Raw genomic sequence first — 14,832 nt, 5'->3', positions numbered from 1 at the left:
AAAACCGGTCCGGTTAATAACCGAACCGGTTATTTTAAAAAAACCGATTTGTGCACCTCTAGTCTAAATATAACCCTTACCCATTACAAATTACAATTAGGGTATGTTTGTTATTTGGTAATGGGATAGATAAAGGAATGGAATAAATATGGTAATGGAATGAACAAAGAAATGATATAGATCATTACCATTCTATTGTCATGTTTGGTTACCATGTAAGAATGGAATGATTAATCACTTTATTATTATTATAATTATAATAATTATTATTATTAAAATAAAAACAAAAATAAATTATATGAATATTATAATAACTAATTTTTAGGACCCTCGTATTGAACGAGATCGTTAAACAGAATAAAAATAATTGTAACAATGTTGAATCACGTATGTTCGTTTTGAAATGTTAACTCGTCAAATTTACAAAAAAAAACTAATATTGATAATGTAGTAATAGTTGTAATATAATAATAGTTATACTATAATATACAAAACAATAATAAATAATAATATAATAATTATAATTAAATAATAATAATTATTATAATATTATAATAGTTATATAATAGTAATAATGATTGTTAATTTTTTTTTTACTTTTTCATTCATTGAATGAATGAAAAAAAAAACACACATACTCAAAGGAATGAAAATCTTAAAAATGGAAGGAGTTTCATTCATTGTGAAATGATCTATTCCATTCATACATGGTAACCAAACAAGCTTTTTTTTTTCATTCCTTTGAAATAACCCATTACATTTCACCTTCCATTCCTCCATAACAAACACTACCTTATACATTATAATTACATATTTTGAATTTGAACATGGAACTCATATTCTTAGTTTAGTGTTGGATCGATAGGGTGTTGAGGTCTACGTTTGCATCAAACTAACCTTGAATTCATTGTTTTAACTGTTCAAAGGGATTATTGTTAATTTTATGAACAAAAATAAAACAAAACCCGACCATAAATTGGACCGTAACTGAACTGAATCAATGCATATTAGCCCTCGATTCCTAGTTATAATGTATTTGGTTTGAAATTTAAATTGGACGAGTTATACACACGATTCTGTATTTGTGCATTAAAGAATGAAATTTAAGATTTTTGCTTGTTTGTTAAAAGTTTTAAAATTAAATGAGTTGGTTTGGGTAAAAGGTTTTAACTAAATTGGTCAAAATGACTCATTTGAAATTTCATCCTTTTATTGTCGGGTCAAAAGGGTCGACAAGTTCAAATGAATAGGTCGATGTGGGTTAGTGTCATAAGGAAACGTGACAGGTTTCGGATCGGAACGGGTTTTCGTACAAGACAGGTTTCAGCACGAAACGAGTTTCAGATTGGAACGGGTTCGGTTCAGGTTTCAAGCCAACACGAGTTTTCATTCGAGACGGGTTGTGTTTTGGTTTCTTTTGTTTCTTTTTGGTCGATTCCAGACTTGTTTTTGTCCGTTTTTTCAGTTTCGTTTTTGTTCGGTTTGAATTCTTTTAATTTCGTTTTGATTGATTTTTTCGATTTCGATTTATGTGGTCCGGTTTTGGCTTTTTGTTTCATTTTCGTCGATTTTTCGGTTTCGGTTCGATTCTCGGTGGGTTTTTTTTCTTTTTCTTTTTTTTAATGGAACGAGAACAATGTATGAAACATTTTTGTGTTTTTACTTTTTTTGTTTGTAATTTAAATTTTGAGTTATAATTTTTTTATTATTATTTTTGAATATTTTTTGAGGGTTTTTTTATCTTAATAGAAAACTCGTTAAAAAAATTCAAAAAAAAGGGTTGTTTTGGTTCGGGTCGGAACGGGTTAGGGTCAACAGGTTCGGGTTAAAATGGGTCAACGCCGAACCGGGTCAAAACAGGTTTCGGGTTTGTTGTTTTTGGACCAACGAATCAGCACATTTTCAACACGTTACAACTCGTTTTAACATAAAAAGCTCGTTTAAGTGATTTTCCAGTTCGTTTCAGCACATAACAGCTCGTTTAAGCGATTTTTAAGTTCGTTTCAGCACGTAACAGCTCGTTTAAGCGATTTTTCAGTTCGTTTCAGCACGTAACAGCCCGTTTAAGCGATTTTTAAGTTCGTTTCAGCAAGTAACAACCCGTTTAAGCGAATTTTAAGTTCGTTTCAGCACGTAACAGCTCGTTTAAGCTATTTTTCGATTCGTTTCAGCACGTAACAGCTCGTTTAAGCGATTTGCAATTCGTTTCAACACATAACATCTCGTTTAAGCGGTTTTTATGTTCGTTTCAGCATGTAACAGCTCCTTTAAGCAATTTTTATGTTCGTTTCAGCATGTAACAACTCGTTTAAGCGATTTTTAAGTTCGTTTCAGCACGTAACAACCCGTTTAAGAGAATTTTAAGTTCGTTTCAGCACGTAACAGCTCGTTTAAGCGATTTTTAAGTTCGTTTCAGCACGTAACAGCTCATTTAAGCGATTTTTTAGTTCGTTTCAGCACGTAACAGCTCATTTAAGCGATTTTTAAATTCATTTCAGCACGTAACAGCTCGTTTAAGAGAATTTTTAAGTTCGTTTCAGCACGTAACAGCTCGTTTAAGCGATTTTTAAATTCGTTTCAGCACGTAACAGCTCGTTTAAGCGATATTTCAGTTCGTTTCAGCACGTAACAGCTCGTTTAAGCGATTTTTAAGTTCGTTTCAGCACGTAACAGCTCGTTTAAGCAATTTTAAATTCTTTTCAGCACGTAATAGCTCGTTTAAGCAATTTTTAAGTTCGTTTCTGCACCTAACAGCTCGTTTAAGCGATTTTTAAATTCGTTTATGCATCTAACTGCTCGTTTAAGCGATTTTTCAGTTCGTTTCAGCACGTAACAGCTCGTTTAAGCGATTTTTAGTTCGTTCAGCACCTAATAGCTCGTTTAAGCGATTTTCAGTTTGTTTCAGCACTTAACAACTCGCTTAAGCGAGTTTTCAGTTCGTTTCAGCACATAGCAGCTTGTTTCAGCACGTATTTGTTTCGTTTTTGTTGACTTTTCAGTTTCGGTTAATTTGTCGGGTTTTTTTTTGAACGAGGACAACGGACGATACGTTTTAGTTTTTATTTATTTTTTTTTTCTATATTTTAAGTTATGGTATTTTTATTATTTTTTTGGAATATTTTTTTTGAGAGTTTTTGTTAAGATCAAAACCCCTAAAAAAAATTCAAAAAAACAATAAAAAAATCATAACTCATAATATAAATAAAAAACGAAAAAGTAAAAAAAACTAAAATGTTTTCGCCATTGTCTTCGTTTATAAAAAAAACCAACATATTAACCGAAATAGAAAAGTCGACGAAAACGAAACAAAAACCAAAATCGACCCGTCCAGTGCGAAAACTCGAGTCAGCACGAAACCTGATCCGAGCCGAAACCTAAACCGATATCGTTCCAATGTAAAACCTGTTTCAACCCGAACATGCCACTTTTCATTAAGACACTAACCCACATCGACCCATATAGTTAAATTTTCAACCCATTTTGACCCGAAAATAAGAGTGTGAAATTTCAAATTAACCCATTCTGACCCATATAATTAAAACCTATGACCCAAATCAACTCATTTGAGTTTTAAAACAACCCAAATTGACCCATTTGAATGGTTTTGGGTCAAGATTGCCACCTCTACAAGTACCGATATATTTGATACGGTATTCGATACCGACTTTTCTTGAAATTCGGTACGATACGGGTATGATACCAATCTCAACCTTAGAGAGGAGTCACATTACCAATTTACCACCACGCCATAATCCCTGTTGATAAAAGTTTAAGATAACTAATTTAAAAGGGGATATTGGTTTTTAATACTCTCAATTTTCCCTCATTGGTAGATAACACTCCCAACTTTCGATTTGTCGCCTACCACTCCCAACTTTTACCATATTTTCTTATACCACTCCCCGTCTAAAGGAACACTAACCTCGTTAATACAAGTTTCCTTTGGATTCCAACTCCAATATGATCCCCATGCTTCATTAGCCCATACTGCTCCTGAAAGAATACCTATGGTTAAAAAGACAAATCCTAGGCTAATCACACGATAACTCCAATAATCCAATTGTTTAAGAAAATGGGCCTTGTAATAATTCTTATCAGAAAAAAAAGAAGTTTTTTTCAAAATATTGTTTCTTTCATTCTTGTATTGGATTTCACCAAATGAAAATGATGCATTTAATTTTAATAAATTATTACTTTTAGAACTATAAAAAAGATTTCTAAATGTAATGACTAGAAGTGCTACTGATAATAATGATCCACAAAGAAGAGCCGCATAGCTCAATATCATCATACTTACGTGCATTATTAACCATTCCGATTGTAGAGCAGGTACTAAATGTTTTGGACTAAAAACGTTATTCAAATTAGTTGATGGGGTAAAACAGAAATTTTATTTATATAAACACATTCTGTAATATATATATATATATATATATATATATATATATATATGTATGTATATATAGATAAAGGATCCAATACAATAATGGTTTATCATACAATACGTACGTGACTCGTTTACCCGTCGATCTTCAATTTAACGCGATGGCAGTTTTGTAATTTTCGTCAAATTTGATCCACTGCTCCCATCGATTCCGTCCACATTCATCATCACCATTCAACAATCTTCATCGTACAACGATTTCGTCCATTGTCGAAGCCACCATCCGCAATCATCATACATCGTCGTCTATTATTTGTTCACAGGTTTGTTAATATTTTGATAAAATTGAAATTGAAATTGATGAACCTAATTCATCAATTAACCTTTAAATTGATCTAATTAATCATCAATTTGAAGATTTGGTCGATTAATTTTTTCAATTTTTAGTGGGTTATGCCTGAACGTTTAAACTCTTTTGCCTGAACGTTTAAACTCTCTTGCCTAAACGTTTAAACTTTTTTGCCTGAACGTTTAAAGGTTTAACAATTGAAAAAACACAACATTTAATATTTGTTAGTTTAGAAGTTCTGTTTAGAAGTTCTGAACTTCATGTGTTTATTTTTTTTTGTTAGTTTAGAAGTTCTGTTTAGAAGTTCAGAACCTCTAAACTTTTTTGAACACCCATAACTTCTTAGAATGTTTAAAGATGTTCATGATTTTTGAACACCCAGAATTTCATTGAAAGTATTAGAACGTTTAAAGATGTTCATTTTTTTAACACCCAGAACTTCATTGAACGTATCAGAACGTTTATAGGTCTTCAGTTTTGTGTCAGAACGTTTAAACATAACATTTTGAACCCTAATAAGAGCTCGATTGAGTGCGTTAATTCTGCAATCCCATAATCAGTTGATGATTCTAAATACTTCTACACATCAATTCGATTGATTAAAATCATCATTTTGGTGTTTATTTTTTGTCAGAGCGTATAAACTTTGAGTAGAACGTTTAAACATGAACCCTAATCATAGCTCAATTAAGTGTGTTAATTTGTATTTTCATAATCGATTGATGATTCTAAAGCCTCTTACACATCAATTCGATTGATTAAATCATCAATTTTTGATCAATTTGAAGATTTTTAATGTTCATTGACGTTCTATTTCAATTTTGGTTTTTGACTTTTGAGATTTAATATTGTAAGCTGTGATTAGAGTTTAGAAATTGGATTAGATTGAGCGACAAGTTCCGAATTTGGATCAGAGTTGATTTGTAATCGACGAATTTTGATCGCGAACTACTGTTGGATTATTTACGAAATTGCCGCCGCGCGTTTTTTAATCAAACGTTCTGGAATGTCGCGTACCTAATGTACGATAAGCCCTTATTGTACGTTAACCCACCCCTATATATATAAATATATATATATATATATATATATGTATATATAGGGAGAGGATCATGAGAGAACTCCATTTTATGGAGAGAACTAGAGAACTACTAAGTTAAGGGGGTAAATATGTAAAACATCTCAAACTATATTTTTCCCCAAATATTGTTTCCCTTATCACGATTCCTTCCCTTATCAGTATATCTCCTTCCCCTGTTCAATCTCAATCCATCGATGCCCAGATCAATTAATTGAATCGCCATAATCTAATTGAAATCGAGCTCCATTGATCACGCACGCTGTTCATCCCGTTATCCCTAACATGTTTATCGAAGGTATTGTTAGGTTACATTCGTTTTACTACCTTAGATTCAATTATAATCATGTTTTTGCTTTTGTTTAATCAGAAATCGACTCGTCTGGAAGCATTGTTGCATTTAATGGTGCATTGTCGGTTCAATTGAACGATTCTATGTCAAATACCTTTGTTACTGCAACAAACGGTTACGACTATGCTGAAATAACCGACTCTGTATTAGAATCTCGTGTCAATCAATCAAGTGTTTCATATTCAGTGTCATCCGGCGATGGTGCTTCAAGCTATTGTGTCCAAACCGATAATAATATGCAATCTGTTGGTGTTGAACATCGAGGTAACATATTGACTTTATGGATCTGCATACACACCTGATATTCAATGCATAAATGATATATATTACGTATGTGTTTTATATTGCATATACATATTATAGCACCTTTTCCCCATATTATGCAATACACATGTGCACTATACATGTTAACACTCTGTCTTACATGACGTGTTATCTAAATGTTAACACTATGCGACATTTGTTACAGTCACGTAACGCGTCTTAATTGTTAATGTATTTGTTATAATATATTCAACCTTATACAGGATGTGTGTCGAGTATTGTTTACCATACACCAAACGGAACAACATACTAGAAACCTAACGTGCCCGAAGAATTTGTGCCTGTCAAAGACATGGAGTTTGAAACGTGGGACGATGCTGTCAATATGTATAACACGTATGCTGATAAATCTGGGTTTTCAATACGTTTAAGCACTATTAAACGAGTCAAGGGTTCGGTAACACACAGATACATGCTTTGTACTCGAGCCGGAAAACCGAAATTTCAAGATTTTGATTCAACTAACACAAACTCCGCTTCGACCTCGCGTCGCAGCAGCTCCAAGGCCGTGTGTTGCAATGCTCGCCTAAGATTGAAACCCGTTCAAACAGCATGAGATTCAAGATATATGATTTTGTTGATATTCATACCCATGAGCTGATTGGACCGAACGCTATGGAGTTTACAAAGAAACGACGAAAAATTGGGTATTCTGAACGCAATTTCATTCACAAACTAAGTTTAAACAAAATTGGTCCAAACATTGCGCATAACTTGCAATGTTCGTTAAAGGGAGGATCTCACAACGTCAATGGCACTAAAACTGATTTTCAAAATGCAACCAGGGATGTCCGCCTATTTATTTCTGACAGAAATGCGCAAATGATTGTGGACACAATGACGTCTCGTTCGGTCAACTTGCCAAATTTCTCGTTTGAGTACAAAGTTGTTGGAAGTGAACTCCGGTATATATTTTGGGCTGACGATGTTTCAAAATGCAACTATGATGCATTCAAGGAGGTTTTAGGTTTTGATGCAACCTACAGTACCAACAAGTAAGTGATCGATACACAGATGCATTACACGTATATATATATGATGTTAACCATTTTTAACTGCACATTGTACTACCGTCACACCTTTTTGATACCAACATTCCACACACGTGTTTTTATACGTGTTTTATGTATGCATTTTGTGTAACATACCTTTTTTTCTTTTCTTTTTTTTGTAATTATATGACAGATACGACATGATATTTGTACCATTTACTGGCGTGGATCATCATAAGAAGTGTGTGACATTTGGTGCTAGTCTAATATATGACGAAATTATCGAGTCGTACAAGTGGTTACTTGACAAGTTTCTTAAAACACATAAAAAACAGCCCAAACTCGTTTTAACCGATCAAGATGCTGCGGTTAAACAAGCTGTTCGTGCTGTGTTTGACCAGTAAATTCACCGACTTTGCATGTGGCACATGTTAAGAAGATACCATTAAAGGTACAATTATTTTAATTTTTTTTTAATTTTTTATTTTTGTTATATATGATGCACATATGTAACGCTCGTGCAATTTTAACAGATTTCGGGTGACTTATTAGCAAATACAGATTTGCGAGTTTCCATACATAAACTCGTGTGGAACTTGTTTATAACACCTTCTACACTTGAAGAGCAGTGGAAATTGCTTATTGATGACCTTAATTTGAGTGATCATCATTGGCTTACCGAGATTTATGCAATTAGGGAGCAATGGGTCCCTTGTTATTTCAGAGAAATACAATGGTGTTGCCTTATGAAAACCACATCGAGATGTGAAAGCTCAAATTCTCTTTTTAAGGTCAACACTAGTCATGCCAACACGCTTGTCCAGTTTCTATTGTGTTTTGGCACCGCTCTTGATAGACAACGAAAAACTCAACTCGAGCTTGACATTGAAACTAGTACAACGACACCAAAAATGCCCGAAAAACTGCCTTTGGAAATACACGCGTCCAAGATATATACACGCAAAATATTCCTGGAGGTTCAAAAGGAAATTTACAGAGGAATGAGGCAGTGTTATATTACAAGTTCTTCGGAAATAGACGGTGTTAAAAAATTCAACATTGCACATACCAACAAAAGATTCAAAGTAGTCAACAATTATGTGGTAAGTTTGTTTATGTTTTCTGTTATTTTTATGTTTACATGTTAACGCTTACATTCCTCGGCATTCACCTTATTTTTCATGTTACATTTTTTGTTGGTTGAAATACGTAGGTTGACTTTAATTCACATGATACAACTGTTTCTTGCTTGTGCATGGGGTTCACGCGTATTGGATATCTGTGCAGACATGCTTTTTGCGTGTTTAGGTACAACCAGGTCGAATTGATACCTGACAAATACCTGCCTGCTCGGTGGATGAGAAACGTGCTTCCGGACAGGGTTCATGACATCTCGAACAGATATTCGGCTGAAGATGACGAGGAGTCCGTTATTAGACGCAACATGTTTAAATTATTAACCGAATGTGCTAACCGGCTGAGACACAAACCGGATTGCCTCAATTCCCTCCTTGTCCAGCTTAAAGATATAAAAGACAAGGTGTTTAAAGAGTTCTCGTTTGAGCCACCTTGTAACAGTAAACGTTCGATTATAAACGAGCTTGTTGGACAGCTCGACACGGTTGATGTGACTATCAAGCCACCGACTGGTATTAGAAATAAGGGGTCGTGTACTAAACGTCAAGTCGGCGTGGTTGAAAAACTGCTGGAAAAGTGTAATAAAAACCCAAGGCTGTGTCACAAATGCAACAAATACGTGATCGATCATAACTCCCATAACTGTGAAAAGGTCAAAGCTGCCAAAGAAGCTGCCGCCGATGCTGCTGTTTTAGCTGATGCTGCTGTTGCCAAGTTAACCACCGACCGTTTTGTCAACCGTTATGCCACACGGTCCAAACGTGTTGCTTCTACTTGATTTTATGCATTTAATATTACATGAATGCTTTATTTTATGCACTTTATGTTACATACGCGCATTGCATTGTTATATATTCAATAAGCGCGTCTCATGTTTTCGTATTAGACGATTGTGCATTTTAATAAAATTTGAAATGACTGCTGGTACAGCCCAATGAAAACTTATGTTTGTGTAATACAGATTAATATTTTGACTTTTACACTTGCGTTTAAACCGTTTTAGAATGGGTGCAGTTGCGTGGTATATATCGTTTGCGCATGTGTTTTGACCAGTGCACTATCATTTGTGTGTTGTATGTTTTATATACCTGTGTTTTTTTACATTCTACGTTCTGATTATTGTATTGCGTATACGCATTTACACACGCTTTTTGATGTTACACTGATTATCAGGTTGCGTGTACGCATTATAATGCGTATACGCATGTTCATTCTTTTTTATTTGCACCTCTTATTTTAATACAACTATGAGTGTTTTTTAATTTCCAATTTGTATAATGTAATGTGAACATCTATCCTTACTATGTTTTCGTGTTACGTGTGTGCATCCCAAATTGGTCCCTATCTATCCTTTTTTCATATTACACGTGTGCATCACACATTGATACCTGTATATATCCTTGTTATGTTTTCATATTACACGTATGCATCACACTTTCCATATATATTGTACCAGTCACACATTCTATTTACATGTCGAACATCATCGTATACGTTGCACATTCCCTATGCATTTTTACACACATTCAACTAACACAAACACTTGCATCCATACCATTCAACTATTCCATTAACTTGCAAATATCAAAACAAACAAAACAGCCAAGACAAATGTTTACAACCATACCATCCAACCGTCTAATTCAATTACACGTGTCAAAACAAAACAAAATAAGCATGCATAAACTACATGACACCATATGTTTTTATACGATTACCGTTTATTTCATTCTTAACTACCTAGTATCAACATTTATCCATCAACCCTCCTTAAAACGAACCTTTTTAACCACAACCTGCTTTGGTTTTTTGCTTTCCCATTCTCTAGCATCCGCCAACATGCCATCCCTTACATTGTTTACTCCCGAAAGCAACATGCGAGCTATGTACTTTATCCTAAGAATATTGATCTGCTCTACCTTTCTGTCTTCTTCCACGCTGAAGTCACATTCAACACGATCTCCTCCTCTATAGCACTCCATGTTTCGCATCGCAAATACAGCACAATCTGTTATGTTGCTTGATGTTTTCCATGGTAACTCCACTCTTGTTGGCGACCATGTACGCATAATCTCTTTAGCCTTTGGGTGTCCAACCAATGTCAGGTACCTGCCGAATATGTCAATCTGTGTAAACAAAAAAAATATCATTATAACAAACGTGTATGACAACAGTATATATTTATAATGTAATACATGTTCAACTTGTTAACATACTACGCATGTGTATCACCGACTGCCTACTTGTATTCATCGCTAATAATATTTTTATACTGTGCCTTGACTTACCACTTTGTACGGCGTGCTTTTGTTGCGTAATCTTTGCTGGTTCTAACTCCATACACGGTTGATGTGGTGTAAAACACACATGTTTTCCTAATAGTTTTTATGTTATTTTGTGCTTAAACATTAACGAATATTTTGTTATTCTTGCATGAAATTACATGTTTGTGTATGTGATAGGTCCCATGTTGAAGAGAGAGAGAAAACGAGTCAAATGAAAAAAAATCAGCTAAAACGGAGCTCGGATGAAGCCGGTACGCACAAATGAAGTTTAAACGAGTCAGCAGTCGATAAACGAAGACCCAAAGTGCATGGCCACGCCGAACGGCCACCTGACCCATCATGGTCACGTAGCTTGGGGCCCTAGGGGTGTTCCATGGCTGCTCAAATGCATCAACATGACTATTTTGTCATATATGGGCTTATATGGGCTTGTTTGGACCTAGTTTGGCTTGTTTATCAAGTTTAATGATATATTTAATAACCCTAAACCCTAAATACGATATCAAATCATATTTCCAGCCCATCACATCTGTTCAAGTCAAAATACCAAGGAGGAGGAGCCGGTTCGTTATTCCATCACCCGGTTGTCGGTTTTGAGTATTTTAACGATTGTGAGTTCGTTTTTTAGTGTTAGACATTCAAACAAGTTGTAATCAGATTCTAATGAACATGTTTATCATATTTATCTATGTTATCTGCTGTTCATTCATTATTCTTGGCTAAACTTGTTTGAATCGCCTAGGTTTGATGTTTAACGGTTGATTTATCACTTTTCGGGTGCTAATTTCGTGTTTGATTGTTTAGTTATTGTAAACTACATCATTTGTGATATTATTCCATGAACCTTGCTGCCATTAGATGTATTTTAGGTTGCATGAGCCCCAAGTAGTTGATTATTGCATGAATTTGTTTCGTGTGGTAGTTAATTGCTAGTTCGGTTAATACTGTGTGTGTTGATTGATTGTGGTAGACTCGTGCCATTAGGGTTTATGTTTCTTGAATGATTTAGGTCAGTAGGAACATCCTCTTTGAGTTGGACCTAAACCTTAGGGGTTAGCTTATCTCTTGGCTTTAGTTGATTTAGTTACCCATTGCGAGACCACGTGCGGTTTTCTAGCTATCAACTAGGTTAGTTTGTAAGTTGAGTTATTTTATCCTTATTATTGAATTACCCTTCTATTCCTAGGTTTGTAATTAGCTCGAGCCTTAGTGAGGATTGTGATTTTGATACGGACCAAGTAATAAATCATTAGGGTACGTAAATAAACAATCGTGAATTAAAAGCTAAGTAGACGTTGTTAGGGTTTTTTGGTAAAACTGACCGTGGGGACCCAGTTGCTTTGATTACATCTATCTTAGTTCATCTTTAGAAGCCGGTTTCAAACACTTGTTAGCACCTGAGCCATCCTATACCCGTTAAGTCATCTTACCTAGGTGATTCGTTTTCTTATTATCGTTAGTTCCGTTAAGTTTCATCGTTAGCTAAGTTAAGTTATTTAAGTTTATTTAGTTTAAATAATTAAGATAAATAAATATATTATTTAGGCAGGACTTAGATTAGGGTTAATTATCTGAGCCACGTGTCTTTGTGTTCGAAATCCGGGCTTCCATTAGACTGTGCTGCTACGCGACCGGTACACTTGCCGTTTGTGTGAAGTTTAGTTAGGATTGTTTGGTTTTATAAATTTAAGACTTAGTGTTGAATTGCGAGAATTAGTTATTAATATTTATATATATCTTTTCGCACATCAAGTTTTTGGCGCCGTTGCCAGGGACACGGTTTGAGGCGATTGGAGAACGACCTGAGTTGGATAGTTTTGTAGATATATTTAGATTAATATAGTTTATTTTAATTTTCTTTTAAATAGTTTAATTTTAGTTTTAATTAATTTTCTTCTACTACTATCTGGTGCCCGTAATCCGTTTCTGTTTAAGCATGTAGTTATGGAAACTTACGGAATGGAGTCAAAGAACAAAAACGTTACACCATTTGGCAGATGGAGATAAAGAGGATTCTGGATTTTAAAGCGAAAAATCGAGTGAAACCCCGGTTACGTTTGATGTTTGATTTAAGGGGGAATCTTCTGGGTTATGAAAACTTATCCGGTGAATTCATTGAGCAAATACCAGATCCGGATGAGGTATTTGATTGGTTGCGCATCATCCATGATACAAATCCAAATGCCCCATTTCCGACCCAACAAGCCATAGATGGAATTCGGCTTGGTTTAATGAGTCAGTCACAACTTAATGAGCCGATTATCGAATTTGAGAATTTGGGGATGGAAAAGCAGTCAAAGGAATATGTTCCTTCATGGGAGGAAGAGTTTAGGGGTGAGTTTGGTGATGAGTTAGTGGATTTTACAGTGATGGATGAAGGAGAGTTTGACTCACTTGGTGATTTAAAGTTACTTGAAGATCTATTATATAACGAGCCAAGTGTGGGGATCAAGAAGGAGCCTTGTGAGAAGAGCCATGAGGTAGTAGGTGATTTAGTCCTTCCGATGGTTCACATTGATTATGAGAAACCAAAACATGAACCGTACTCAATCTCCATTCGGGACGTGTCGAGGTTTAAAAAGTTGGTTAAAAGAATAAGAAGGATATCTAGGCTCAGAGATCATGGTGTGCAGAAGAATTCGTCACTCCCGTTTCACTTCAAGGAATCATTTTTGGGGGAGTCTACGAGTTGGTGGGCCAAGTTCACGATGTATGTTTGGGCCCATGAGAGCGGTGCAGCTGGTTTCTTCCCGACCAGTTGTAAGAGGAGAGTGTTGAGGAGTATTGATGGGAATCGGATAAAGGAGAAGCCTCCTGATTTAGGTTTTGGGAGCGAGTCCGGCTGAAGACTATTCAATAAACTTAGGGCTTCCCGGGAGGCAACCCGGTAATATCTTTCCTTATTATTTTATTTTCATTTTTATTTTTATTTCCGAGTTTTGCCGGGTGTTTCTTCTCTTACTTGCAGGTTATTCCTTGGTTGGTTGATGACGGTTGATGAGCTAGAGTTTTAAACAAGTGTGGGGATACAATTTGATTAAGGATTTTCGTTGTCGTTCGTGAGTGATAGCTTGATAGAGAGCACTGGAGTTTTAAGCTTGCGTTCGAATAGGAGGGCGAGGAACATGATTCACCGCACACTTTCATGATCACATATACCAGGGGAGTCTGTTCCACTTTATTTTTCTTCATGTTTAATTTTGTCTTTTGCTTGTCTCACATTGAGGACAATGTGAAATTTAAGTGTGGGGATGGGGAACTGACAAATTCATTTTTAAGAAAAATAAAAGATTATTGAAAATCTTGAGAGTTAATATTTAAAAAAAAAGTTTTAAACAAAAATGTCCCTTGAAAATTGTTTTTTTTCTACGTTAAGCAGGAAATGATATTATTACCTTTGTGTTAACGAACTCTCGTAACGTTTGAAAAATATAATATAATAATAAAAGAAGATATGGTTTGCATATATGATTTGGGATGTGTCGGTAGGCCCAACTAGCTTTGATAGTCCTCTTTAGCAGATTTTATATATATAATAATTTGAAAAACGGTGAAACTGAATTTCGATGCTTAGGGAGGATTACCATAATCTAAAAACTTTGAGATGGTAAGACTTAGATGCACTCAAACCAGCACACCACCACATGTCCATCTTTTGACGAGCTTAGAAAATAGTTATATAATTTAGGGTGATATAAAAAAACGGTGAAAAAAGAAAAAAAAGAGAAAAAAAATATGTTATGAAAGTTATAAGTATTCCAAAAGTTGGTCCGAAAAGCAAAAGGATGAGAAAGTTATGTATTGTAAAATGCCAAAGAAGCATTCTCAAAGTTAGTAAAAGAGGCCAAAGATGCACATACTAGACATGATTGAGAGTTTACGTGTTACCAAGGGATAGTGACTCTGAGGATACACTATTGGGGCTCGAAGG

The 14,832-nt window shown here is 35.0% G+C and overlaps 1 protein-coding gene across 1 annotated transcript; it reads left to right on the top strand.

Moving 5' to 3' along the window:
* The first annotated feature begins 7,039 nt into the window (after positions 1-7,039).
* Positions 7,040-9,394, top strand: LOC143547738 (protein FAR1-RELATED SEQUENCE 5-like). Its single transcript, XM_077039091.1, has 4 exons — positions 7,040-7,482; positions 7,673-7,859; positions 8,013-8,582; positions 8,693-9,394. The coding sequence occupies exons 1-4, from the start codon at positions 7,040-7,042 to the stop codon at positions 9,392-9,394; spliced, it is 1,902 nt and encodes a 633-aa protein (XP_076895206.1).
* The last annotated feature ends 5,438 nt before the right edge of the window (positions 9,395-14,832 follow it).

The sequence above is a fragment of the Bidens hawaiensis genome, unplaced genomic scaffold (genome assembly GCF_021521415.1).
Source record: "Bidens hawaiensis isolate Kalapana, Puna unplaced genomic scaffold, B.hawaiensis_p1.1 tig00014824_1, whole genome shotgun sequence".
In the NCBI taxonomy this organism is placed as follows: Eukaryota; Viridiplantae; Streptophyta; class Magnoliopsida; order Asterales; family Asteraceae; genus Bidens; species Bidens hawaiensis.
The sequence above is the reverse complement of the archived record's forward strand: the minus strand, read 5'-3'. Positions and strand labels throughout refer to the sequence as shown.